The sequence below is a fragment of the Cibotium barometz genome, chromosome 19, assembly GCF_041138505.1.
Source record: "Cibotium barometz isolate CiBa-2024 chromosome 19, ASM4113850v1, whole genome shotgun sequence".
Classification (NCBI taxonomy): Eukaryota; Viridiplantae; Streptophyta; class Polypodiopsida; order Cyatheales; family Cibotiaceae; genus Cibotium; species Cibotium barometz.
The window spans coordinates 20,337,836-20,354,664 of record NC_141064.1 but is presented as its reverse complement, the minus strand read 5'-3'; the positions used below and the strand labels follow the sequence as shown (position 1 = coordinate 20,354,664).

At 44.6% G+C, this 16,829-nt stretch overlaps 1 protein-coding gene across 2 annotated transcripts in view; it reads left to right on the top strand.

Annotated features, from left to right (window-relative positions):
- Positions 1-5,730: 5,730 nt before the first annotated feature.
- The window catches only part of LOC147628328 (protein CLT2, chloroplastic-like), a 47,060-nt gene continuing 35,961 nt past the window's right edge, over positions 5,731-16,829 (top strand). Inside the window, exon 1 of one of the 2 annotated variants that reach the window (XM_086813420.1) lies at positions 5,731-6,471. In XM_086813420.1, the coding sequence (XP_086669546.1) occupies positions 5,969-6,471 (503 nt within the window). In that variant the 5' untranslated portion in view covers positions 5,731-5,968. The remainder of the gene's footprint in view (positions 6,472-16,829) is intronic. The other variant, XR_015268072.1, reaches the window with a different exon arrangement.

The following is a 16,829-nucleotide window of genomic DNA, read 5'->3' as shown; positions in this document are numbered from 1 at the left end:
GGATGTAAATGAATGTGATGGGATGTAAATAGATGCGATGTGATAAGATGTGAATGTGATGTGATGAGATGTGAGGATGGATGTGATGAGATGTGAATGAATGTGGGATGCGAATGGGTGTGATGGATGTGAATGGGTGTGGTGAGATGTGAATGGTTGTGATGAGATGTGAATGGGTGTGGGATGCGAATGGGTGTGATGGATGTGAATGGGTGTGGTGAGATGTGAATGGTTGTGATGAGATGTGAGTGGATGTGATGAGATGTGAGTGGATGTGATGAGATATGAATGGATGTAAATGTGATGTGATGATATCTGAATGGATATGGTAAGATGTGAATGTGATGTGAATGGATGTGATGTGATGTGGATCTGGTTAGATATGAATGGATGAGATATGAAGTGGGAAGATGAGATGTGATGTGATGTGGACTTGGGGGGTAGATGTGAATGGATGTGAAGTGATGTAAATAGATGTGATGATATGTGGATGTGATGTAATCAGGATAGATGTGATGAGATGTAATATGATGTGATTGGATGAGAATGGATGAAGGACGATGGGAATACATATGACTGGATGTGGAATAAGCAATGTGAATTGGTGTAGAAGAATGTGGAATAACGAGAAATGATGTGGAATAATGTGGAAAGATGAGAGTTCGTTAGAAACTGTATTTATAAAACCTGTTTTTAAATGACTGTTTATGTCAAGAATGCTGGGGAAGTATTTTGACCATCTTGTGAATGAGGTCGTGGAGACCTAAGTGATAAAGTTACAACAACTGATGGAGAGTCAATGGAGGACGTCTCGCATAGCAAGGTCAGCCGAGGTCTTAACCAGCCTCGGTTCGATTTAAATGGTGAGCTTCCGTACGGTGGATGAGAGACCAAGGAAGCGGCCTACGAGTGAAGCGCTAGGTGACCTGCGCGAAGGAGCCTAGAGGGTGCTAACCATACGGTTCTCGGGCTCTGGGTCGCCAAAGATACCCATGCGTGCGTCGAGGAAGAAAATGGAACAAAGAGTTAGAGTTGTTTTCTGAACTCGGGCATGGATCAAGTTGATTGGCCTTGCTGGTCCTCAAAACGGATGAGTGCATGGCTCTTTTATATGGATCTATTGGTTGATCTTGCTGATCTTCAACGGCAGAGAGTCCATCTGGATTTTCTAAGGTGAATATATTTTCGGGTACTATGAGCTAGAAACTATTGAAAAGGTCCCTGAGTGAATAGGTGGTGAGCGTTCTGGTTACCAATGATGCCATAGGTACACCGATGAAGGAATGATTACAAATTAGAATTCAAGCTAGATATTTTGGAGGATTATGATCAGTGATACTATGGTTTCATTAGAAGATTGTTTTAAAGACAGCTGAATCTGTGAAACAGGTTATTTTATATTGGGTGTGTAAGTGGTGTGACTATATTGAAGGAATGATTGCAAATTGGAATTCAAGCTAGATATTTTGGAGAATTATGATCAGTGATACTATGGTTTCATTAGAAGATTGTTTTAAAGACAACTGAATCTATGAAACAAGTTATTTCATATTGGGTGTGTAAGTAGTGTGACTATATTGAAGTTTGCTTGAAGTGCCGGGTAGGGGGCTTGGGAACTCTTTTCCCTGGTATACCCGAGGCAAAACACAACCAAATTCCTAAATGGATCCTATCACGTAACCCGTGGGATTGGATGGGGTTAGGCTGGATTGATGGATCCCTAAAATGAGAATTCTATTAAGTTACGATAGTTGAAGTAAATCCCGGATAGTCCTTATTCTATGGAAACGAATCAACAGCTATGCCTCTTGATGAGGAAAAAAGCATTGGTGTCTATGATCCAAGTACAAGTCTCTTCCTTGATCTGACCATGTGACTTACGAGTTCAGTCGGATCAGTTTGGTTAGTTAAGGCTCTTGACTAGTTACAATAGATTTTTCCTGGTGGAATCGCCCATGCTTTCTGGGCGAGGGAAGTTTTTTCAGGTTCGGTTTTGAAAGAACCGAGGGACTAGTCTCTTGTCCAGACTAATCCCTCGGTTTTGAAAGAACCGAGGGATTAGTCTCTTGTCCAGATATCCATGGACGAGGCCCTGAGTAGGAGACTCTCCTCTGCGCAAGAAGTGCTACTTCCATTGCTAGCACCCCAGAATTCATTGCATGGAGGGGCCAGGGATCTTTCAGGAAGAGATCATTAATCCTACATGCATACACTTTCAGGAAGAGATCATTAATCCTACATGCATACACTTTTGTTTGGTAAAAGACATGCAGTACATTTACATACACTACCCTTTAATCATTACACTACCCTTTAATCATTACAAGTCTAAATTTTGAATGTTATAAATTTCATTTCCCTCCTCTCATTAAAATGACAAAAACCACTAATGTAACCCTTCAAAAAAGGAGAAAATGGTACCACCTAACCACTAATGTAACCCTTCAAAAAAGGAGAAAATGGTACCACCTAACCATGCTTTCACCTAAATCCAAAAATCATAAAAATTGAGCTTTTGATAGCAAAATTGTGTGTATTCATACACTTGGTTCATTCATAGAATCCCAACATTACAAACTCAAAAATTTAGAAATTCTAAGAAACCTCAAAAACATGGTAATGTGCAAAAGTATACATTGTACATTATTGTTATGTACGTGATAAACAATGATACATTATTCACCACATGGACATATGAAAATTTAATATGTGGCAAATGAAATAAATAAATCTCACTAATTGACATGTGTCAATCTTATCCCTACGATTCATTTGATACGTCGTACATTTATGAAATACGTTATATATATATATATATATATATATATATATGCACATGTTTCGATTAATAATTTGGTTAACATTTATCATTCTTCATACTTGAAATTATCTCGATTAGTTTATCATTCAAAATTGTTTTGTACTAGAGTTTTAAAAGAGCCATACTCTATTGCCACATATATTCATTGTATGTGTTATATAATATTATATTATACATGTACATTTTTAAAAAATATGTCACACTTATAGTCATATAATTCACATTATGCACGATAATTGTAGAAAAGTAGAAACGTACATATTAAAATTTTTAAATTTTGAGATTTTCTAAAGAGCACAAATGTGATAGGGGAGAGAGAAGAGAAAGAACAAAGGTGAGAGAGAGAGAGAGAGAGAGAGAGAGAGAGAGAAAGAGAGTTTGTGTGCAACTCAATGCTCAAAGTTTGATTGATCATTAAAATGCAATACAAGCCTTAGTTTTATATGCTTTCCTCATATCAAACCATTTGACCATGCTTATCCACCTATAAGTGGTGGTTCACACATAACTACACACTTAGCCTTTTAAGGGGTTGTTGACACATGGTCACACATATATAAGCTTTGAAATAACTTAATAATCCCCTCTTCAGAGCAAAGGAGGTGAGACCTAATATGAAAGAAAGATACTACCTCTAAGCCCATCACACGCTATGTTGGAGCCGACTTAGCATGCACACCTCGCGTGTTATAATAGCCCTCCAATCAAAATGCAACGGAGGTAGCAAGGCCAACACTTTAGTCACCCTTCTGGCTCCTAATTTGGATAAGGATAATACAAAGCCTTTTATGCACAATTCCAACGTCTACACACTCACAAGGGCTACTCGCCTTCCATTTGCATATAGTACATTGGGACTTCATGAAGATGCCATCGGAGAATCCTCCATCTTGCCCAATCAATTGGGCATCCCAATCACGATCCATGAAGCCGCCATATCCATGCACCCAAATAGAGATCTTTACACAAAACAACGATTCAATTAACTAGGCTCTACATCTCCCTTCACGGCAAAAAAAATTAGGCGAGGTAAAGATATCTAAAAGTTCAAAGCAATGCCACATGTCCCAAGTCTCAGGATTGCAAGGTAGCTCTATAATGCTTCCATTCTTCCTGCCAACATGGCCATGCTTTAAGCAAGCGGGGTAAATAGCCACCAATGTTTCAAAAAGAGGTAGTAGGCACATCCAGTTAGCAATGTGTCTGGCAAACCACCCGTAGTAGTTCGTGGTTTACCACTGTACTGCTAGCCTCGGTGTCCCAAAATCTTCCATTCTCATGGACAACCTAACCTCACTCGCACATGCCTTATCGGCTAGCCTCATTACACATCTACAACTAATAACCTATCTTAAACCATGTGTAAGAGTCGAAGAAAGAAGATAAAAATGCGTCGAAGAAAGCATAGTGTTGGAGTTTTCACTAGAAGAAGCTTCTACACGGGCCCACCTTTTGCATAATGCTTGACACCTATAATATATACATGGGCTTTGCATATAAATAGACACATAGGCATTGTTCCTTTGTGGACTTGTAGTGGGCCTCATCATTGACAACCCTCCAAGTTTATTTGTGGATGGGGAGACCATGGATCGCTTGGACCTTCCTTAAAATAGTAGGAACCTTCCACGGTCTTGTCTTCGACCACACCACCCCACCCCGTGATCCACCTTGCCTCTATCCTAAGTACTCTCAATAATGCCAAATTCATCAAGCCACAACACCTAGCACCCTTGACATTATGGGCATAACCATGCACAAACTATGCTACCATGCCTAATATACGATCTATTGATCTTAACTCCCCAAGAAAAGGGATGTCAAAAAAAGCAACAAAGAGAGTCAAAGAAATCAGTCAAGTTGGAGAAGTCTTCGTGTTGGAGAAGTGCACCCACATGTGCACATGTTCCACACATTACCCATGCATATTTCACATGTCTATTTCACTATGGGCTTCATAATTTTTTCACTTCTCGCATCGCACAACCCATACAAACACATGCACATGCAACTAACCTCATCAACACTAATCTTTCACTTACATATGGGAGGACCATGGCATGCATAAGCCTGGCCTGGCCCATGGTATGATCCATCGCGTGGAGAATTTTCGACCTTGCAAGTACCTCCAATGAGTCCTCATGCATGTATGCTATGCTCTATCCTCTGCTTTAACTCCAATTCAAAACCAAAAAAACCTCTCCCTAGTTGATGTATTCCGCAATGAAGAGCCTAATCTCTAAGCCTATCATGCATAGATGTCGCAGATCGCCATCTACCCATGCTAATCATACATGGTGGTCATGGTGCTCATTCTGCTAAACAATCATAGGGTGTGGCTTGCTTTTACCAACCACTTCATGATGAAGACTCCACACTACTTCCATAGCCAACGGAGACCTATTATGAAGAACCTCTACATTACCTATCACTTTCCATGTTGCCTTGACAAGCTGTCTGACATCAGGGCTACCTAAAGCTTCCCATCACTTTGTCCTACACGCGGATTGGTCTCGAACCTCGGCCACCAACTCCATACTTGCCAACTCCATGACATATCCCAGGTCATCAACACCATCGACTTGGGTGACAGAGAATCACTATTAAGAAGGAGGGTATATTAACCACTTCATAGGTTATTATGGTTTCACCCGCCTGACCTATAGGCACTTTGCCATCTTATAGTGTGAACGGGCACCTATCTTTTATAAGACGATACCGAAACATATAAAGTAGTTTTTCTACGCTTACTGTTAAATAGAGACAATCTACAGACTTAGTGTACATAGGTGCTTAAGACTAGTAATAGAGACCGTACTATTTTTAATTTGGATAACCTATTGTAAAAACTAGTCACTTGGATATACTCCATTTTTGACAATAAGAAGCACAAGCATTCACGTTTTCTTGTGTACTCTCCTTATTGTGAGGTCTCCTCCTTCCTATTGCAATAGTTTTCTTGTGAGCTAGCCTTTTACCCCTTCATGTTTGTGTGTTATTAAAGAGAGAGAGAACCTCGTATACTATGTTATTTGTTGAACACTCTGCACGGTGAACAAGTGTCATGATACGATGACCATGGCAAAGAACTTCCCCGCTGTTCTCCTTCAATTGTAGCCATTTTCTGTACACAGAGTTCGGGAATAAATGTTGCAAGCGATGGTGTGCTCTATACATTCCCCCTGTGTAGCGTCTGGTAACCATTGCTCAGAGAGGCCATCGTCTCTCTCCTTACCTTTTGCACGTTGTCCCATCTACAATCCTCTCAACTTCTGTGCAGGAAAATCACTTCGAAGCACCTTTCTAAGGTCATGGGGTCCAAAAAGGCAAAGCCCCATTTTTCCTCATGGGGGGCAGTTAGGTTTACAGGCAGGCAACCTTGGTAAACTAGGGTCTCATGCAGGAAAGTTAGGGTTAAAGAGGGAGAAAATGTCGCTGGTGAGAGTCTCTGATGGCTCTCATGACAAGGAAACTGAAGCAAAAAGGCAAATCAGCATTGGGGGATTATGGGTTTTCAAGAGAGATCTGCAGATTGTAGCTGGAGCAGCTCTGGTCATCGTTTTTTCTGTGGCAAACAGAGTGCTTTACAAGATGGCTTTGGTTCCCATGAAGGAGTACCCCTTCTTCTTGGCCTTGTTCAGCACATTCGGGTCAGTACATGTCTTCTTTTCTTTTTCTTAAAAGTTTTTTCAGGCTTGAGGTGTATTGGGGTGTGTTGTTGTGTGTGTTCGGTGCAGGGAATGGCCTTTAGGTCTGTTTTTTAAGGAAAGGCGACCCGCACCTGGAAGATCCTTGGAGAATGGGCCGACCAATGACAAGACGACAGCACATCGGCAAATCCAGAATTAAAACAAGATGCTGAAATAAACATGATTAAGACATAGGAGAGAGAGAGAGTTGGTGTTAGGTTTTCGTGTATATGGTACAAAAAGGTGACTTTATGTCTGTACATGGTTGAGCCCTTGGTCAGCCCCAAAGGGGTGACCTCTGGCCCTTACATATGCTTCTACTGATGAGTTCAATGGCAAATGACTGCAAACTCCTGAAGGGTTGATGAATGATGGCTTTTATGCTTATATATGTGTTGGAGATGCTGATCGGCCAGCTTTGGACAAGAAAATAGGCATTAAATGCCAGAAAATGCTGCACTTGCTTTTGCTGCTTGCCCCACATTGCTGGTCTTCAATCTGTTGCTGCCCCGTGTTGCTTAGGTCACCTTGTGGCTGCTGACTGATGCTTGTTGGCTGCCCGGGGTCCCATGCTCTCCATGCTGATGGTGATGCTGCTGATGCTGATGCTGATGCTACTGATGCTAATGCTATCGAGGATGATATTGATGCTAATGCTATTGCTGATGGTAATGCTCCTACTGCTAATGATGCCCTAAATGCTGTCCTAATCAGGGATTGATGATGTTCATGCTGAGGTTTAGCCATGGCACGGGCATGCACGTGATAGTCACCCTTTGGAATGATGACAGGTGTTCCAGGTGTTCGGCTTGTAGCCTGATACGAGGCATCTGTGAGAATTTTGGATTTGATGCTCGAGATCAATGCGACGCATGCGATCACGTGCTGCATATGTCTCTGCAAGGTGTGCCCATCTGTCAGAGACATAGTGGAAGTGCTGGAGCTGCGAATGAAACTTTGGTAGAGGGCCTTGCATAAGCTCCACTATGGCAGTGGCATTCCTAGCTTCCCAATAATAATGACTGCAGGAGGTGCTAGTGAGGGGTGATGTTTTGGTTCAAGTCCCTTCACGAGGTTCCAAGAACCTTGGGAAGTGAAAATCTGTTCCATAAGGTTAGCCCAGGTGGTGTGTGTAATTAGATGCATTGAAATGAGTCTTTTCTGTGAAAGCATTTCTGGACATAGAGACATAGAGAGAAGGAGATGGTGGGGTCCAAGATGGCTGGTACCCATATCCGGAGTGTAAGGGTTAGGTGGTACTCCAGAATAACCACTAATACTCGGCACAGGTGTAGGACATGGCGAGGTTAATCCATAAGATGGGATATAAGGCTGGGCACTCGGCGCAGATGGAATACCTCGCTGAGGCACAAATCCTTGAGTAGGCACATAAGCTGGTACTAGTGTAGTGCCTGTGATGGGTTGGTAAGCTACCTGACACCCATGAATGCTGGGTGGCGATACAGTGCCGGTGCATAGTGCCGAGAGATCCCTGTGTTGGGTAAAACCCATGCGCAGGTCCCTGTGGAGGTGCGGCCGCTAATGGTTGCATGCCAACGTCAGCAAGAAGAAACATGGGTTGGGTGGGAGGGTTTTGTGCTTGTGGTCGTGTAGTATTCCAAAACACATTAGGAGCAGGAATAGAAGGTGAACCAGAAGAGAAAACATTATTACCTCCTTGTACACTAGTAGTCTGGGAGCGTACTCTGCTCCTAGACCCTCCTCTATTCGGGTTCACATCACTCTAGGGATCGAGGGTAGTAATTGGTACGATATGGTGAACTTGTGCTGCAGAGGTGGACACCTAGGTGGTGTTAGGCACATAAACACTCAATGGTACATACGAACCTGACACGGTCTTCTGTTGAGTTGATGACGATGGATCTATGGATGACCATGGTGGTACCTGTCCTCCTTGGGAGAATGAACCAAACCAAAGTCTAGGCTGTTGGCTAGACTGCGTAGCAGGGCTCTCCAGATGAGGCTGGGTACCAGGATCCAATACTGGAACATTGGCTGGAGGCATGTATCCCCCTCTGGAAGGGAAGTCTGATAAGCTCGGAGAGGAAGGGCAAGATGCCAAAGGTGTAGAGGGTGAGCAGGTGTAAATAGGCTGACTGACTCCCAATGTAAGTGTCACTTGTACACCGATTGGTGTACAAGTGACATGGCATTCTAGGCACTCATAAGCATTAAGGAGAGCATTCATGAGCATTAGGTAGGACATTCAAGCATTAATCCAGTTGTTACAGCATTCATAAAGCATTTAGGACATTCAACATTAGGGCGGGAGTAGGTGTAAACCGGCTGATCGACTCCCAGTGTAAGTGTCACTTGTACACCGACTGGTGTACAAGTGACACGGCATTCTAGGCACTCATAAGCATTAAGGAGAGCATTCATGAGCATTAAGTAGGACATTCAAGCATTAATCCAGTTGTTACAGCAGTTCATAAAGCATTTAGGACATTCATTAGGTCGGGACCTGTGGATCGAGCCAACATCATTTAAAGGGGTTTTCTTTTGGCATTTATGAATCGTGGAGGTCCCAGACAACTGGCCGACAACAACCTTCTGCCCGACCAGCAGCATCATCTCATATAAAAAGCAAAAGCGCATCATTAAGTCATTCATCTTCTTCTTCTTAGTGTTTTTTGCCTAAGGAGCAAGGGCATCATTTGTAGGCAGCATTCAGCAGTAGACAGCATTCAGCATTCAGTCAGCCTCCTGCCTTCTACATAGAGGAAAGCCAACATCACAAGGGTGGACCTTAGCATTAGAGAAAGGAACATTTAGTCGTCATCTTCATTCAGCATCTCTCTCTTCCCGAGCAAGATATTCATCTAGGACAAGCATAGATCTATTCATAGATCTTAGTTGTAACCATTGCATATAATATAGCTGCATTGCATTTGCATTGAAACTCTTTCTCTTAAGTGTTTCTAAGTGAAGTATAGTTAAGCCTAAGGTTGTTTTACTACGATCAATCCCTCGCATGTCACATTGGTATCAAAGCTTTATAGGGGAAGCAGCCTTAGTTCATGTTCATTTCTTAAGTCATTCAGTAAGCCAACATGTTAGTCTTTTCCATTCAGTTAAATCTAGTTCTCAAGATCTTGCAAGCCATCCTTAGGGTTTCCCCCTTAGGCATGCATCAATAACTCATCCATTTATTTGCATTCTTGCATAGCATATAGGGTTGCACATGGCTTGCATCAACATAGCAGTCATCCTAGTAGTCAGTCTAGCATCTTGCATCTGCAAGGCATACATGATTTACCCATGAGTTTTTTGGGGAAGAATGACATCCATCATCAAAGGAGTAAATGGAGTTTTGGGCTTCAACTAGCATTAGCAGGGGGTTCTCTTCCACTTAAGAAGATGGAAGTTTGCTCCGACATTGCCTCCGGAGGTCTAGAGTTCCATGAACGATGGAGATGGTATGTGAAAGGATTTCATAGACAGGTCAGTGGTGATTCAGGTTTTTCCAAGCAGATCTATCATGGGTCAAGTGGGCACTTTATTTGAAGAGATCTTGGAGGTGGCCTTAGATGCTCTCAAGGGGCACTAGACATCATGGATGATGTCATTGAAGTAGGCGCCTTCTTCTCCTTCTCTCTATAAATTAGGAGGGCACATTTAGCTCCATATGACCATTGTGTAACTCTTGTATTAGCACTTGAATAAAGGGGCTATGTGCCTAGTTCTTTGTGGACTACATCTTGTGTCTTCTTGAGTTATTTTGTTGCTTAACATGGTTATGGAGCACTTGTAGATTTTGGGTCTATTTCTAGCATGGTATTTGAGCCATATTGCATGGCCATTGGCAACACTCTCTATGTGAGTTTTTTATTCTAGCTCTTGGTCAAGTATTTTGTGGAGCATGTCTAGCTTGTGGTTTAGCTCTTTGTGATGCATGTTTGGGTGGGAGTTAGCTTTGTGTTAAGTTCCTAATCTATACATTGAGTAGGACTTATCTTAGTGAGGATAGTATCCTATGTGGAGCTATTTAACTGATTATGTTCTCATTATGTTTCATGTCTCTCTAATCATGCTCTTTAATCCTATAAAGCTTATATAATAAGAAGCATTCTCTAAACCTTGTTAAGAGAGTAGAGGCTACTATTATATAGAGCTAATCTCTATTGTGAGAACCTAAACATTATGTTTGATGAGGTTTCTATGTGAGGCATTAGCCATTTCTTATTTTTAGAGAGAAAGGGAGAAAGAAAGAAAGATATATTAAGCGTCTACTAAAGACCCAATGGGCCTATGAGACCAAAGTGGTACAATAATGTCCATGGCATATCTCATCATGGAATGGAAAATAAAATAGAATGAAAACATAAATATAGCTATCTCATTGGGGTGATACAAAACTGTCCATGGAAAACTGAGAACATAAAAACATGGGAGCAACATCAGCTCCGAGTAGATGGTATACCACTCTCCAAAATGTCAAGCATGGGGTTGACGAGTATGGCCGAGAGGTCTCCCTCAGCTATGTCACGTGGAAAGGTAGCTCGATGGCGGTGGAGCATGTGCTGGATCTGGAGCTGATGAGGTGATCGTGGCCGACGGGGGGGTCGAGGGCATTGGGCACGCTGGAGTGCAGAGGCTCGGTCCGAGGTAACTCCTCTCGAGCGAGGTAGGTCCAGAGCAGCTCGTGGAGGGTCCACAAGATCCACACTGTCGGTTTCCTCCACCTCCTGGGTCCGGAAGAAACTGGTGATGGTTGGCTGCCGAGGGAGGGGGCGGGGTGGCTGGGGCCTGTGTCGCAAGAAGGTGTCCCTGTGTCTGCGGAGCTCAAGCAGGAAGAGGCCCAGGCAACGTTGGTCCTGGAAGTCAATGATCCTGGAGAGTGGACCGAATCCCTCACGAAATAGATAGTGAAACCTCCCGCGGATCTCATAGTATACTGGGCAGCGGCATATGTAATGCTCCGCCGTCTCAACCTCTGTGTGGCATAGACGGCAGATCCTCTCCTCTCTGGGTGTCCGTACGAGCTTCCTGGCTCTGAAGATGCGCTCAGCTCTACCTGTCTCCACTCTGAGGCGGTGGGAAGAAACCCGTATGTGGCCAATCGCAATCCGCATGATGGCATGGGACATCATGTGAACACTCAAGTAGCTTGGCTGATGAATCCATCCTCAGTGAGTGTGAGGAAGTGGTCTCTGTAAAAGTGCATCTTCGTGGGGAGCTCCGGGGGTGTGATCCATGTGCAATGTGTGTAGAGGCTAAGAAGATCTGACCGGATAACCCGGTTGGTATCCTCGTGAGACAGCCGGAAAAAAGGGGAGTCCAAACTGTACTGAAGGGGGGGTAGGCGGTCCATGCAGAGCCCGTATACTGAGAACCAAGTGGAAACCAGTGCATACCATACTCCAGAGTGCCCCTCAAGTGCTACCTGTCTGGAGGACTCTAGGGAAAGCCTTGGGTACCTGTGGGGATCCATGTGACTGATGGTGGGGCCTCTCAACTTGCTGCCAATCCGAATAAATCTGGCCCCTAGAAAGCTGCTCCATACATCAAGGCTGGTGTGACGAGGGTGTCAAAAAGCGAGCCCTTTGTCCTGGGCTCCTGGAAATGTTCCTGGAAGCATTGCCGCTCAAGTAAGCTCAAGGCTGCATATCCCCGCGTCACTCTGGCATGTGCTGCAGGAAGCATGGTAAAGCGTGGGCCACTGAAAGTGACACCAAGGTAGACATAGGATGAGACAATCTCCACAGGATCCCCTCTATATGTGAAGCTAAATCGGATGTGACGGGGCGGGAGGTATTGAAGACCATTACCTTGGTTTTACCAAGGTTAACAGAGAGGTCCCGTTGAGTGCAAAAGTCATGTAAGGCATCCAACTGTCTCTGAAGCCCTTTGGCTGAGTCTGAGAGGAGAACGATCTCATCTGCATAAAGTAGTATGGGGATCAATATGCCTGCTTGTGTGGGACCAGCCCCGTCTAACCATCAATGAAGCTCGAGATCTCGTCAATGTAGAGGCTGAAAAGAGTGGGTGATAGAGGGCAGCCCTGTTTCACCCCAATGGTGCTGGAAATCTCCTATGATGTACCTCCTGGGGCTCTCACTCGTCCGGTGACGGACTCATAGAGGGTGATGATGCTCCAAACCATGTCAGATGGGACTCTGATCTCCTGTAGACGGTGTAAGAGGCGGGCTCGGGGTACAGTATCAAAAGCTTTGCGGAAATCCACAAAGCAGCAGTAAATCCTCTGGTGTCGTGCTCTACCCTCCTCGATGATGGCACGGAGGGTGAAGATGTGGTCAAGGGTAGAGTAGCTCCTCCGAAAGCTAGCCTGTCCTGAGGCTCTGCATCCCTGGCTCTCTGCAAATGAACTGAGCTCCGCCTCTAGCATTGATCCATAGAGCTTGGCCAATGTGTGGCCAATCATGGTCGTCCTGTAGTTATTAGGATCAAGTGGATCTCCGGCTTTGAGGATGGGGGTGATGGTGTTGGTGGACCAAGAGGGTGGAAATCCTTCACAAAGGGCTCTATTGAACATGTAGACTAGTAGGGGCGCTAGGGTATCATGGGCATGCGAGATGTACTCGGCAGTGAGTCCCTTATGATCTTGGGCTCGCCCAGTGCGTAGTCTACGAATGGCCTCGAGGACCATGCCCTTTGTGAAGAAGGTGGAGGTGGTGGGGCGGGGGTCTGGTGGTGGGGGTAGGGGTGGCTGATGGGGGATATGATAGAGGGAGCGTGCATAGGAGTGCCATGTGTCTGGGCAGGTGATAGGTGTGGGAGGGCAATGTTCTCGGAGTTTCCTCCATGCCTCTTTGCAGCTCGGCCCTAAGAAAAGTCGGTATAACTCATCCTCTTTCCGAGCATAGAACTATCGTGTTGCGATTGTGGAGTGAATGTTTCATTGTTTCCACACCATGCTTGTTGATCAGAGTTGGGATTGTATGGGAGAACATGGGAACTGTTGGGATTGGGAGAAAGGATTGCCAGAACTATGGAGAACCAGCTTTTCTGTCACATTGGTTTGTGCTCTTGAATGGCACCAATTTGTGTGCATAGCACATGTTTCTGTCACCAATTGGCCGACCATTTGGTCCATTCCTAGCTTTTGCGTCTCGTTCACTTGAGGCCAGGCCGGTGTCTCATGTGAAGAGGCCAGTACCTTGCTGACATGGACGGGAGCCAGACTGGTGCCACCCGTGTGTTAGCAGGATGGTGTCGTATGGACGGGAGCCAGATCAGTGCCACCCGTGTATGACCTGGACTGTGCTCGATCCATGGGACTGTCACGCCATGGAAGAGCCAGTATTCGTGCCGTGTTTTACCTATGGGACTGTCACACCATAGGGAAACTCGTGCCTGGAACTGTGTCTTACCTATGGGACTGTCACTCCATAGGAAGACCAGGTTTTTATGTTTTATGTCGTGCCAGTTTTGTGCCGACAGATATTTTGTACATGTTCCATGAACGGGAGATATGTCCATGTTACTATTTGCACATGCACACATATTTTGCATGTTTGAAACTGTTTTCGCATGACATGTATTTGTGTGTTTGCCTGCTTGACGTGTTACTTACTGAGCGGGGACGCCTGCCAGTGAGTCGTGAAGTCTGCCCTGTATTCTGACAAGTTTCAGTGCATGTGAACAGGTGGTAAGTATATGGTACTTGTTGTTTTAATATTTAAATTCTAACCCCTTTGTTTTATAAGGTTAGGGGTTCACACTTATTTAAAAGTGGGCACCCCCTTTGGGCACCCACTTAGGGGCCAAGGTGGGGAGCCTCACTTTTAAGTGAGTGTGGGGGTGGGCATGGTCACCAACCCCCACTAGTCCCCCTTTATGCAAGCGTGGAGATCTTTAGTTGCAACTCCACCTTAATTTTATTAAAAGAAATCTCTCCCTTCAAGCGTAGAATGAATCGCTTCCTTCTGGCGTTGATTTTTCACCAACCTGCGCCTCCTTTCTTGCAAGCGATTGTGGCCCCCCTGCACTACTGGCTGCAACCATACATGCTCCCAGGTGGCTGCTGTTGAATCTATGCGCCCCTGCTCCTACAGCAACCAGGCTGCGGGCTGTATCACTGAATTTTGCTGCTGGCGCTGCCATCTCCCCCCTGTACTCTGGCGCATGCTCTTCATGGAGGCGACCCTCTGCTGCTGGCTGCGCCTGCCTCTCTACAGGTGGTCGAGTGCTGTTGCGGGCGGCTATTAACTCCACGCTACTAGGCGGCTACTTCCTCCATACAGGTGGCTGTGCACTGCAGCCAGGCGTTACATAAACTGCGCACCCAGGCTACTACTGAATTGTTTCCCCCAGGCGGCTGTGTATCCATCACCATCAGGCTGTGCTCCAGCAGGCGGTTGTCTACAGCTATCTCTTGGTTTTTCTACCTTGAAAGTGGTGGTACATCCTCTCCACTGGTGTTCTACAAGGAGACTTCGAATCACCTGAGTGACTTCATCATATCACAAGTATTGGTTTTCTATCAACCATCTACAAGTAAGTGATTTTCAGATTTGAGTAAAGTATTATATGTTTAAATCTGATAAAAGATTCATCCCGCTCGGCCAACACCCGTTCGGTGCCGGGTTGTCCAAGCTGTATTGGCGAACCTCGGTCCAAAGGTGCTGAGATCGGGAGAGCCAGGCGTTAGTACGAGAGCGCCTGTTTGTGCGTGGTCTCGGAACACCAGTGAGGCGCTCTCCGCGGAGTCCAGTGAAAGCACAGGACCGCAGAGATTGGACCACACTAGTGGTCGTTCTGCTTCGAGTTTCTACATCGAAATTCGAGCCTACTTGTTTGGTACTGTTTTCATATGTACATGGACATTATCTGGTTCTCAGAACCCATGGAGCATTGTATTCTTTAAATACTCCCAATAAATATATCATATATTGAGGGGGGGGTCGGCCCGTTCCGGCCCCAGTGTTGGTGTCCATCTTTCCATTTCTGTTCATTTAAATTTCAAGTTGTTTTAAGTTGTCCATTTCATATTTGTGGTTTTAAAGTTGTGCTATTAAGCGTGTGGGTGTCCAACGGAGTCTTTCCCACTTGACGGGATCGGTTTCAGTTTCTGTGCAAGGCACTAGTTTCTTGTGCATGTCTGACCGCTCCCTACAGGAGGCCTACGGATCGGAAGACAATATACACATATTTAGAACACTTAATTTAACTGTTATTAAACAACGGAAACAACATCAGCAACACAAATACTGGAAATACTGAAAATACAAATGACACTAGCACTGGGGCCGGAAAGCCCCCCCCCCCTCAATACTTTTTGTATTTCTTGGAGTATTTATATTTGTACAAGTGTCATGGGCCTGATAGGCCAGATCCACAAGGGAGTGAAAACAACCAAATAAAATTGGTTTAAGTCGATGAAGAGGTGTTGGTCGAAGTAGCCCCAAATCACAGGCTTATTCCCACCTTCACTGGGTGGACACTTGTCTTTCACTGGTCTTCCGGGACCGTGCACCAACAGGCACGCCCGTACTAACGTAGGCCAAGGGGTTCACTGCGGAGGGAATGTGGCCCGGTTCTCCCCAATGAACTTTGCTCCCAAATTCCCTGGTGAGTCTAACCTTAACTGGCTCTCAGAAGCTCTGAGAGCGCGGTTAACAACACCACACAGGGGAATATACTTGCCACACCAGGAAGAATTTCCCGAACATGGTCAGCATATACATGCCATGCTCCTGCACTACACAACTTAAAGCATTCTCTGAATTTAAATCTGCAAATTTTAGATTTATACAAATGAGAAAAATATGAGAGCACTTGGTACGTGAGTACAATCCAGATACAACCGGTACAATTTGTAGCAGGTACAATCCAGCACATCAAGAACTTCACATGTGTGGTGCAGGTACAACATGTACTGTTTGTACAGCTGGTACAATGAATTCAGCAGGCAGGTACAGTCAGGTACAACGAGTACATATGGGCAGCCAGCAGGTACACGTGGGCAGCCAACAGTTGCAGGTACAGTAGGTACTGGTCAGGTACACGTGGACAGCCAGCAGATACACATGGGTAGTAAATGAGCATGAGGGTGCTGTACAGCAACAGGTACAGGTGTGGGCAAGGTTGTTAGAGGCGTTTGGTGTACGAGGCGGATATGGTACGCGCCTCGAAAGACTCGTATTTTTTAGAGACGTTAGAGGCGTATATATATATATATATATATATATATATATATATATACATATACATATATATATATATATATATATATATATATATATATATATATATATATATATATATATATATACATATACATATATATATATATATATATATATATAGTGAAAGTTGAGAGAGAGAGAGAGTAG